We start from the raw sequence: 11,730 nt of genomic DNA, 5'->3' as shown, positions 1-11,730 counted from the left end.
TGACTTTATTCTTTATTACAGCTGCCAAGGCTGAGATGACATCAATACTTTTCTTCAATCAAAATAGCTGTTTAGCAGATTATGTTTTAGCCTTTTATTTTAAGACAATTTGCTGGTATACTGGTTATTGCCAGCCGAGCTAACTTATAGCTCTTATACAATAGCCTACGTGGTTAAAGACAGTCGATCAAAAAGGGGTCAAAAAATAATGTCACACGAGATTTAAAAGTAACACTGCACATTGATGAAGATTTATATTTGAGCAAAAAACATGTATGGCATTTCAATAGATTAATTAATGTGAATTGTAAAGTGTATTGTATTCAATGTTTATATTTGTGAGTTTGATAGGCTGGACAAGCATAATGTACACTGATGTTTTTTGATTAAAACAAATTATTCTCCATTATTCAAGGTGGGACATTGAACGCACCTGAACCACGTGGGCAGGTGACAACGACGAGCGCACTGAACCACGTGGGCAGGTGACAACGACGACCGCACCTTTCTGGTTTTCAGACGAAAGAAAACCCCTCCACACTTTAAATACAAAATGATGGAAAGAGGCGATAACCCCAGCGCTGAGATGTGCACGCTATGTGGAGAAGCCTTTACTCTGCCCGGTAGGAAGTTTACAGTCCTTTTCTCTTAGTTTAGAGCTCGCATAAATCGTGTTTTACGATAACGTAAGCTAGTTGAAATACCTAAATTCGTCTGCTAGCTAGGAAGCTAGTACTAGCTAGCTAGCAAGACCAGCTAGCTAATAGTTTTTTGGAAATGTTGAAAAGTTTGATAATTTAGCACTATTACGCATATGTGACATTAGCTAAAAAAATGGCATGGCCGAATTGGACAGTTTTGGTGTGATTTATGAGGAATATTAAGGGTGTTGAATCAATTTCCGACATTTTAAGGATACAAAATGGCAGCTTTGAGTCCCTTAAAACGTTAAAACCAACTTCAATCGACTTTAAAATCGAATAAAAAAGTACAAATAAGGCCACTTTCTGGTTAAAACTGACTTCTTTAATCCTACAAATGTCAGAAATTGATTACGCATCCTCAATATACATTTATAAAAACACACCAAAGTTGTCCGAATCGGCCACGCCATTTTGTAGCTCGTGTCTGCATAATACATGCTAATTAATGCAACTAATGCCAATTGTGCAAATTGCAGGTGCTCGAAAGTCTCATAACGAGTATATTTATGTCTTTGAAGCGTGTTAAATGTAACGTATCATATAAAATCTGTCGATTGAAGATTTTGTCCCTTCTGCAAAGCGTGCTCATATGGTGTACAAAAGAGCCTCAACACATGGCCGAAACTCAATAGCTTACATGGTTAGCAATAGCAACGCAACGGACACATTTTTTGTAGGAAACAACCTAAGTATCCAGTGCGACTCGAAACCTGACCTTTGAACTCCGTGTAAAATATTCCCCATTATTATTTGCAAGCAGAAAAAGTTGCTAATACGTTTTTGGTTTAATGTCAGGAATATTCAAAATTGCTTTGCAAAATGACGGGGCTAGGGGCCAATTCAATAAACACACATTAGTAATATCACCTTTTATAAAAATGCATTGCATTTTGCATAAATAGTTTACACTGTAGTTGCATTATTCCTGTTTATCTTTGTGTGTTTTCCTCTTTCAGAGGACGAAGTTGAAGGCAACCTCCCTCGTGTGCTTTTATGTTCCCACATCTACTGCACATCCTGCCTGCTGTCCATTCAAGGTGACGATGTCATCAAATGTCCCGACTGTAAGGTAAAGTGACTCAACCAAATCATCTCATAATTGAACTAAAGTCAGAAAAATCTTTATTTTCTATTTTTGCCTGCATCCTTAAAATGTAGCTATTGTAACTCTACCAAATTGATAGTAAATAATTTGTTTTGTGAGTCTAGCACTTAATCAGAATTCCTTTTATTCATCCCTAAAATGGAAAATGTACATGGTTACCGCAAAGTATAGATAGATAGATAGATCGGTACTTTATTGATCCAACTTTTTTTTCATTTTGTTTTTTTTCATTGCAGTAGCATACAAAACAAGGCAATGTACATAAGAGTAATTAAGACAGAAGAAATAAACAGTCCAAAAATATTTCTGAAATAGAAACAAAATAGCATTTTCTTTTTTTTAAAAACACAATATATGTGGAAAATATACATGTGGAAATACAGATATAGATGTAGGCAGGTAAAAAGAACACTATTATTTATATATATATATATATATATATATATATATATATATATATATATAATAAAATATTACAACTTACAGAAGCACACATTCAGGTGGATAATTATAGCAGCAGTAATTATATCATAAAATAAGTGTAGCATTGTAGAATGAGGTTTGGTATATATTAAAGAAAATTGACAAGCCGAAGAAGCAAATAAATGTCACATATTCCCTCTATAAATAATCATGGCCCGTTGGTTACTTTTGTTCACAATGTAAGTAAGGGTGTAACGTAGGGCTGTGCGATTATGGCAAAAATCATAATCACGATTATTTGGTCAATAATTGATATCACGATTATTTTGACGATTATTCATTGACCATTTATTGAACTTTAAAACAAATAATATTTTACCAATAAACAAGATCAATAAATGTGTTGGAGCGCACTTCCAAAACCATACTAAACATATATTATTAATATGATAAATAAAAATAAATTAGACCCAAATAAATGAAATCAAATATGTTGCAGTGCACTGTCACAACCTACTGAAAACTCCTTAACATATAGCCAACATTTTGGTAAAACATATTCAACATATTCCACTCAGTTAAACGTTGAAGGCTGGCCAACCGTCATGGTCCAGAAGTAACAGGAAATAAATGTTGAACTACAATTTAAGACCAAATAAAATGTTTAGGCCACCATGGCAAATGCTGGTAGGGCTGCTCATGTCATCTCTTAAGATTGTTCGCAAGAAACAACAGCCTGTTTACATGGTCTGGTTTCAGAGATGAGCGCAGGCAGGTGACAATATTGCCACCTGTACTGAAGACCCTCTCTGAAGAGGAACTTGTGGCAGTGCTGCCACATATGACACAGGAAAAAAAGAAAAGACTCTGAAGAACCCTTTCTTTGCCATTATATAAAAATAGTGTTGCTACAAAAGTATAAATTAGGCTTACTAATAAGACAACTCAGATCTGAAGCTACACAGTAATCTGCTGCAGCAACAGTGCAATAAAAAAGACAACATTAATAGAATCAAACCCATTTTTTGTTGCATTTTATAAAAGAAATGCCTTTAAAATAGGATGCAAGCAACACTAGTTTCTGAACTGATAGACTATAATCAATTTAAACAGAACAGATCTTAATGTTTGCATTTTTATACCATTTTGTACAATAATTATAATGAATAAATTCAAACAAACTAAAACTTACAGCAGATTAATAACGGTATCTAAATTGAGTTTTTATTATATCAAAAACCTGTTGAAATGCTGCGGTTATTTTTACTGTCCCACAAAAGCGCGTCGCAGCCTCCAGGAAAGCTTCTTTCATAACTTCGCCGTCTTCGAAAGACTTCATGTGTTTCGCAAGAACGTGACTGACACGATAAGATGCTCTGGTAGCAGCCTTGCTCTTGTTGTTGGGGCCTGGTGAAAATGGACTGCTGTGCATTTAGCTGTCCTTTCAGGCCCCTCCCCTTTTGGAGCGTAGGGCAGAATTAGGAGGGAATTCCGTCTCGTAGCGTTTGTGCACTGTTTTGAAATGCCGCTCCTAAATTACCCTTCTTCGATAAAGCCACGCTCGCATTGCAGATGAGACAGATGGACTTTGAATTGGAATAGATACAAAAATAATGATCCTCCCACTCGGAGTGAAAATTATATATCTTGGGCTTTTTTGCTTCTGCCATAATTGCGGTCTTGTGTGTGTGCGGACTGTCACTCCTGTTGACCATCCATGCTGTTGACACGGACAACGTCAGCGAACTAGTGCACTGCTCACCAGTCACGCCCGGACACATGGGGTGAGGCCGGCCAATCACAAAGCTTTGATGCGTTCAAGTGCATTATTCTGGCACGGGAACATTATGTTACAGGACATTAACGATAAAACAGAATATTGTTGTTCTATTTTTAGACACATCTCGCGATCGACTGGGAATCTCCCCGCGACCCTTCTTTTTAACTAGTTGCTGCTCTTGTTCTGACATCTTCGCTTGCGCTGAACACTCACAACACATGTCACTCCCACGTGGCCGAGTGGGCTTTTAGGGAGGGGCGAAGCGCACCCAGCAAAATAATCGTATTTTGTCAATTATGCTGTTTTCCTAATCGTCGCAAGCCATAATCGTAATCGCGATTAAAATACGATTAATTGCACAGCCCTAGTGTAACGGTATACGTATTCGTACCGAATATTCAGTATGGGCCCTTCGGTTCGGTACACTTGTTAAAAAAAACATGAAAATACAATGACAAGCAAGTCTTAATGTCAAGCTGGCTGCTTAGGTGAGTGCTAGTACAGTACAGTTCAAGTACAGATTATTTCAGTTGGTCTAAATGCTGCACCTTAATGTTTATTTTATTATATTTTGTATTTATTTGAGTGAATATTCACAGTTTACTAATAATTTAAAAACCCAAAATAAATATTTTATGTTTTGTGAGTACTAGTACAGTAAAGTTCAAATACAGATTATTTCAGTTCGTCTAAATGCTGCACCTTAATGTTTATTTTATTATATTTTGTATTTATTTGAGTGAATACATTATTCACAGTTTAATAATTAAAAAAAAAAAAAAAATTCATTTTTTCTGCTTTACCGAAAACGTACCGAACCTTGACCTAAAAACCGAGGTACGTACCGAACCGAAATGTTTGTGTAAAACAGGAGGTGCAACGTGTATTACTGTACAACTCCAGGCTGTGGTACTGTCATAAGGATACTGAAGCATCAGTTCAAGGATGCAAAGCTGGTATGAGATGTCAATAAATACATAAAGTTCACTTTCTGCAGGTGGACTCCACCCTTCCTGAAGGTGGGGTGTTTGGCCTGCAGGGAGATAGCGGAATCATTGGCCTCATCTACACCTCTAAACTTAATCGGAAAAGGTAAAATGCTGTTATACATTTTCAAATTACCTGTAGTATTATAGTTTTTTAAAGATATTAGCTCCTAACCTAACTGTTTTGTTGTCTTATTCTCCTGAACAGCAGCAGATCAAGTTATCGCAAAAAGGACGAATCATCACCATTGAAGGACATTAACACCAATACCGAGGATGTTGAGCAGGTAGATTGATGTGAACCTTTACAGTCTATGGTGTGAACCCAGGAGTTTCTAGGTGGAAATGAAATAAAAAAATATAAAATAACTCCCTGTTTGTGTGCTTTATTTCAGTTAACTGATATTGAGAAGATTAGAACGGCGGTGGATGTGGCGTTGGTCCAGGCTGCAGAAAATCATGCTCTTCTTGACAAAATCAATGAGGTAAACTTCACACACAATGTAGGGCTTGATTTTAGACATTGTTATTGACATTTTGAATCGAATAAGTAATTAACAAAAACTATATTCTTTGACTGTTTCATCTCTGCAGACTCTTAAGACTGGTCTGACAGATCAGGTGAAGAGGGACAGAGCTCGGCTGGAGTCTGAGATCACGCAAGCTGCAGACAAGGCTTCACAAGCTATTCAGAAGTGGTATGGATGTTATCTGTTTTCTTCAGGAAACAATTCATATGAAATCTGTAAACATACACTTTTTTGTCTCTTCAGATTGTTTACTTTATCTTGTTAATCTTACATATCAGATTTGTTCTAAGGATAACAGAAGCATGTGATTTCTCTGTCAACAGGAAGGATGAGCAGATGAGTGAGCTGACGAAATTAAACGCTCGATTCTCCACCGGTAGAGCAGAATTGTGCCGCGTCCAGAAGAAGATGAAGGCCTGGAGATTGCCATGCAAATGGCCAGAGAAGTACGCCGTGTCCCCTTTCTGGAGCAGTACTGCACCCTGGATAAGGTATGAACATGTCAATTAAGCATACAATGTAAGGGCAGATGCCAACGACTACTGTAAATGCACGTTAAGTCTAATGCAGCCTTTACGTTCCCCTTCCCACAATTTCCCCATTAAAGAAATGCATTTAAGCAAATTGATTTGAAAATACAGCTTTTTAATAAGCCGCTTGTTGTGTTTGACAGGTTCTGGAGACATTGCAGGCCCCAGTGGATGAGCAGTCCTTCAATGTTAAATGCATTACTCTGGGCTCTGGATTGAGGTTGGTCATTTTATGCCTGATGTTTGTTTGTTTTATGTTGGACCTAGGGGTGGGCGATATTGAAAAATATAATATCACGATGTTTTTCAAGCAGTATCACGATAGACGATATTTATCACGATATTTTTTCATGTCGGTTATTATGGTTATTTTTCAAGTTACTTAACAGTACAACCACCTACAAGGTAACACAAACTAAAATAAAAAGGAGTAACAGACCAAAATACCATTTCAAGCTGGTTTTAATTCTGCAATGAATCCCTGAATGAACAATTCAACAGGAATTTTGATATGGCTTCCTCAGTGTTCAAGTAGGTACGCCTACACCCTACACAACAAACGTTAACACTGGTTTATTCACCAAGCAAAGTGCACTCTCTTGCTGAATAAAATAAAATATTCAAGGCAGTTTCTCAGTATACAAATTCATCTTCCTATTATACACACATGCATTTCCAAACATTTGGACTACCTATGTTGCAAATGTATTATCTTTTCAATTTACACACGGCATCTATTGCACGTCTGTCCGTCCTGGGAGAGGGATCCCTCCTCTGTTGCTCTCCCTGAGGTTTCTCCCATGTTCCCCTTTAAACTGTGGGTTTTCTCCGGAAGTGTTTCCTTGTACGATGTGAGGGTCTAAGGACAGAGGGTCTAAGGACAGAGGGTCTAAGGACAGAGGGTGTCGTATTGTCATACTGATATTCTGTACAAACTGTGAAGTCCACTGAGACAAATGTAACATTTGTGATATTGGGCTATATAAATAAACATTGATTGATTGACTTTCTGTTTTAGGTAGCACTAGCAGTGACCTTTTCATCAATAAACATGAAAAGGAGAGTAAAACATAACTAAGTAAAACATCAATGAGGAAAAGTCAGTGCCAAACAATTAAAATGTAAACTTTAGACTTGAAGTGCAATCAAAGACTTTAACATAACTGAACATCTGTTTCAAAAGGGAAAAACAATATAAATACCTTATTGATATAATAAAATATAAGCCAACAGAATCAACCAAGACAATAAATGAAGTGCAATACTGTCTGAATCCTGACTAGACAGCTTGGTTTTTACTAACCGGTATCAGTATGTAGTTACTTCGGCATCATTTTGAAACGTGTATTACAATTAAATCACGGTAAAATAGGTTAATTTTGTCATAGTTGGTTTCCACCACCGTATTTACATAGATATAAGCCCCGCCCCCTCTCCAGCGCGTCCTGTTTGAATGACAGGAGTAAACACAGCTGACAGCCGTGGTGAAACTCCAGCGGTTAGGGTGAGAATATTCGCATTTCGTCAGCGTAACGCAGTTCAGAAACAACTGTTCTGACGCTTTTAAAGCAACTTCGAGATTTTAACAGTATCAGGGGTACGCAGGCCATGGTGGCCGTACGACGTACAATTATTTTCGGGGCTTCACAGCCGGTGTGAAAATCCTACCCCTGGTGCACTATCACGATAAATATGATATCTCTGAAAAGGCATATCGTCATATCGCCCACCCCTAGTTGGACCTGATGTGTTATTTCACCATTGCAACAGTATGTACATCAGGGCTATTCAATTGGCGGCCCGCGGGCCAAATCCGGCCCCGTGGTGATATTTACTGGCCCTTTGAGTATAATGTTAAAAAGTAATCTACTTTTATTTTTGCCTTTTTTATTCTAGAGAGGGTGTTACATTGAGAGATAGAGGGGAAGACATTGCCTGAAAACTTCGGCGGGCTTGGGTTTTCGAACCCACGTACTAGCTACTGTAGTGACAAACTGTCATTTATTGCATCTCTGTGTGAATGATTAGATAATTTCACCTAAATTAAATGATGTTGATTGTTAAATTAGCTTCACATGTAGGCCTCCCGAGTTCTGAACTTGCCATTTAGATCTATAAAGGCCTTGGGGCTATGTTGTTTGATTTAATTAAACACAATATAAGCACTCCACTATGCTGTTGTAGTATTTACTGCATCTGAAGCTCTTAATATGATTGCTCATATTTCAAGCCATCTTTTTCCCGGCCCCTTGCTTTGGATCATTTTCATCAACCGGCCCCCGTTCCAAACTAATTGAATAGCCCTGATGTACATGATACAAATAATGCAATAACAATTACAATGTACTGTATAAAACAGTTGTTGTCCTGCTGTATTAGCAAGGTAAAAGGGTAACAACATAGTGTTAAATATCAAAATAAAAGATACATTTGAAATATGGATGTACTTGAAACAGTTTCTGCCCTGCTATTTTCTTATATAAATGAAGCCAAACAAAAATAAGAGACAGGCTTTGACCTATAATGTTTTTATTTATTTATATGTATGTTTGTTTTGTAGCAGTGTTTTCCAGATCGATGGTCTGAAACCGAGTCTGGCTTTGTCTCTGGCGATTGAAGTCGGCGACCCAAAGCTGTGAGTCCCTAAATATCTCGAATGTGTTATTTATTTAAGACTCAGTTAGGGTTCAAAGTCTCTCAAATGCTCTACTTTTTCTAAGAACAGGAAATGTAAACCTCAACAAAGAGCATCATTACACAGCATTTGTTTTTGCCAGTCTGTTGACCATGAGGAGAGTTTCTCTCTTCTATTCAACTTCAGATGTCACCATACATTGTTGTTAAATACATGCTTCTACTGTAGGTTACTGTTGTTGAACTTATTGTTGTAGTTTTTCTATCTTAAAGGGCCCATATTGTTACAAAAACATGAACTCCAGCAAGAAAAGTTTACATTGCTTGTGTTCAATGTGGAGCCCTCTGTGTGGGGGATGCTCTTGGTTCTGTACAATGATGAACAGGAACAAACTACACCAAGCAATACTTAAAATCTTACATCTGCTGCCTGTAGTTTTTGTCAAGTCAATGTGTGTTATGTAGGCCTGTCGCGATAATCAATAAATTGACTTATCGTACGATAAATAAAAATGGACTCGATAACTTTTCTGAGCTCGATAAATTGCCGTTTACATGCGTGTTTGTTTACATAAGGATGTGACCAGCATTTTAGCCCGGCGCGCTGTGAGGGGCGGGGCTCACACACAGCCCATGACACAGCCAGGTCAGGACACTCCGCGTGCAGCAGTGTAGCAGCCAAATTAATAATATAGAGACAAGCAGGAGACAACGTGTGACTTACTCGAGGGAAATTTGAAGTTAAATGAAAGTGGTTGCAAAACCTAACACCAAATCTCCGGTGTGGGAATATTTCAACGAGGCGAACCTACGGACTTGAATGAGCCGGGCGGTGTGTCGCATTTTGTTTTAAAAAGGTAGCGACAAAAGCTAGCAATTAGGGGTGCAACAACTAATCGACTTAATCGATTACCAAATTGCCAACTAATTCAGTCGTCGATTCGTTGGTGACGTCATCACGTGTGTTTTACGCGCCGTTAAGCTCCAACGTTATTGGTCTTTTTATCGGTAATGGAGACATTTAAAAAATATATGTCATGTATTATTGCTACAAAAGCATTATATCGCAGTCTTAGTGTCGCCAACTAGTTTCTAAAATGCAAAAAGACAAACAAATGCCTCTATGATGTATTTTAGATCTTTCCAATCCAGACGCGACCTCTCTCCCCCGTCTGTGTCCGCGGGGGCGGGGCAGTTTACACACACGCGGCTGCTACATGCAGCAACACACTGCGGAGATGGCGGAAAGAACGCGCTCCGAGGTGTGGTTCAACTTTACCCGTCTCGATGCTCGTTGCCAAAAGTGCAGTAAGAGTTTAGCATGTGAGGGCGGTAACACGAGCAGTTTGTCTAAACATTTAGCAAAAGTGCTCCACATTCAGACGGAGGAATGCACCGGGTTCGACTGTCTTTCTAGCAGCTCTGTAGCCCCATCCACGAGTAACGTTTCCACGTCAGGTGTTATGTATGCTAGCAGCAACACACGGAGTTAACTCAATTATACAAACCTGGGTTAATGATTAGAGGAAACTGAGTTACTCTTTATTTGGTTAAAGTTTCAGCTATTATGTTTACAGTTCTGTCATCACATTATTTAATACGATTTGTTAAAACACTGTTGATTCTTTTGATGTGAAATATTATTTATTTAATTTAAATAAAAAGCAATGTTAGTTTTGTTCAAAATGTGTTTAGTTAATTTAATAATATATGTATTTTTGAATCAAGTATTAATCTTGATTGTCTTCATTGCTAGTTTCCACATGCCTAAAACAACCTCAAGCTAAATCTAAAAGTTGATGGCTAAATAAGAGCGTTTGAGAAATTGTGCCAGGCATACAGTAATAGTCCGAATAGTCGATTAATCGTTTCATTAATCGATAGATTAATCGATTATCAAATTAGTCATTTGTTGCAGCCCTACTAGCAATACGACCAACCTTAAACTGCACCTGAAACACAACCACCCCATTCCGTTTTCCCAGCTGGGAGCAAACACGGCAGCTGGAGATGGAGAGCCCCCACCTTCCCTACAGTTTGCGATCAAAGATGCATTTGCCCGACAATGCAAACATGTTGGTGTTCCTAGCTCGAAATCTTTGAAATACAGATTTGAATATGGCCTGTTGAGGCATCTGGGTCTTTGTATGGACAGTGGACTGTACACTTGACTGCTATTTTAAGGAAGGTGTTTTTGCTTGAGACAACGTGTGCTCATATTTATGTATTTATTTATTTATATATATATGAGAGAGAGAGAGCTCTGTTTTCCAGCCTGAGTCTATTTAATTGATTGATTTTGTTTGTGTTTGATTTTAATTAATTTGTTATAATTAAATGTATTTGTTTTATTTATTATATATAATTTATATATTTGAATATTATTTCACATTTAATTTGCAATGTTGAATGTTCAATAAAAAGTTCTGTTTGAAAGGATGTACTTGAATTATTATTATATATCTTTTAGGTTGTCTGAGCCGCCGCCCAAACACCACGAGCCGAGCAGCTTCAACAGGAAGTCCTCACTGCAGCGTGCAGAGGGCAGGGACAGAAACTATAACTTTCCCTCTGGCAACGACCTGCCCACTCATCCAAAACAAAACCAGGAGAGCCCGAAATCTCGCAGTCCGTTATCCCGAGGCTCCTCTCCGATTCCCCTTGGCAGTTCCAACCGTCCTCGCCAGAACGACACGTCACACTCTAGAGATCCAGACGTAATCATCGAGGAGCTGTACAAGGAACAACAACATGGTGTGTTTTTGATTTAATCAATGTCACATCAAATCAAAACATGAAGTTGACTGTATTTGAGGCAGAGGAGAAACCTTAATATGTTTGCCAATGCTTTCTATTTTGCTACAGGTCCCCGAGCCACCGGCTCTGAGCTGGCTAGTGACGCAGGGAGAAGGAAAAAGATAAATCAGTCTTTTGGCAATCAGGCAGATTGTAGGGATAGTCAAGTGTTGTATATTTATTTTAATGTTGTATGTCTGTAACCCAATGACCTGGATTTTAAATGTCTTTTCTCTACCTAC

At 38.1% G+C, this 11,730-nt stretch overlaps 1 protein-coding gene across 1 annotated transcript in view; it reads left to right on the top strand.

Moving 5' to 3' along the window:
* Positions 1 to 431: 431 nt before the first annotated feature.
* Positions 432 to 11,730, top strand: part of LOC117536539 (RING finger protein 17-like) — a 47,671-nt gene continuing 36,372 nt past the window's right edge. Inside the window, 12 exon segments of the mRNA XM_034201444.1 lie at positions 432 to 623; positions 1,661 to 1,773; positions 5,010 to 5,104; positions 5,207 to 5,285; positions 5,394 to 5,483; positions 5,593 to 5,696; positions 5,852 to 5,940; positions 5,943 to 6,019; positions 6,202 to 6,278; positions 8,619 to 8,693; positions 11,163 to 11,446; positions 11,558 to 11,641. Coding sequence (XP_034057335.1) covers positions 554 to 623; positions 1,661 to 1,773; positions 5,010 to 5,104; positions 5,207 to 5,285; positions 5,394 to 5,483; positions 5,593 to 5,696; positions 5,852 to 5,940; positions 5,943 to 6,019; positions 6,202 to 6,278; positions 8,619 to 8,693; positions 11,163 to 11,446; positions 11,558 to 11,641 — 1,237 coding nt within the window. The 5' untranslated portion in view covers positions 432 to 553.

This window comes from Gymnodraco acuticeps, unplaced genomic scaffold (genome assembly GCF_902827175.1).
Source record: "Gymnodraco acuticeps unplaced genomic scaffold, fGymAcu1.1, whole genome shotgun sequence".
Taxonomy (NCBI): domain Eukaryota; kingdom Metazoa; phylum Chordata; class Actinopteri; order Perciformes; family Bathydraconidae; genus Gymnodraco; species Gymnodraco acuticeps.
Note: the sequence above shows the minus strand (reverse complement) of the source record. Positions and strands in the feature narration are given on the sequence as shown.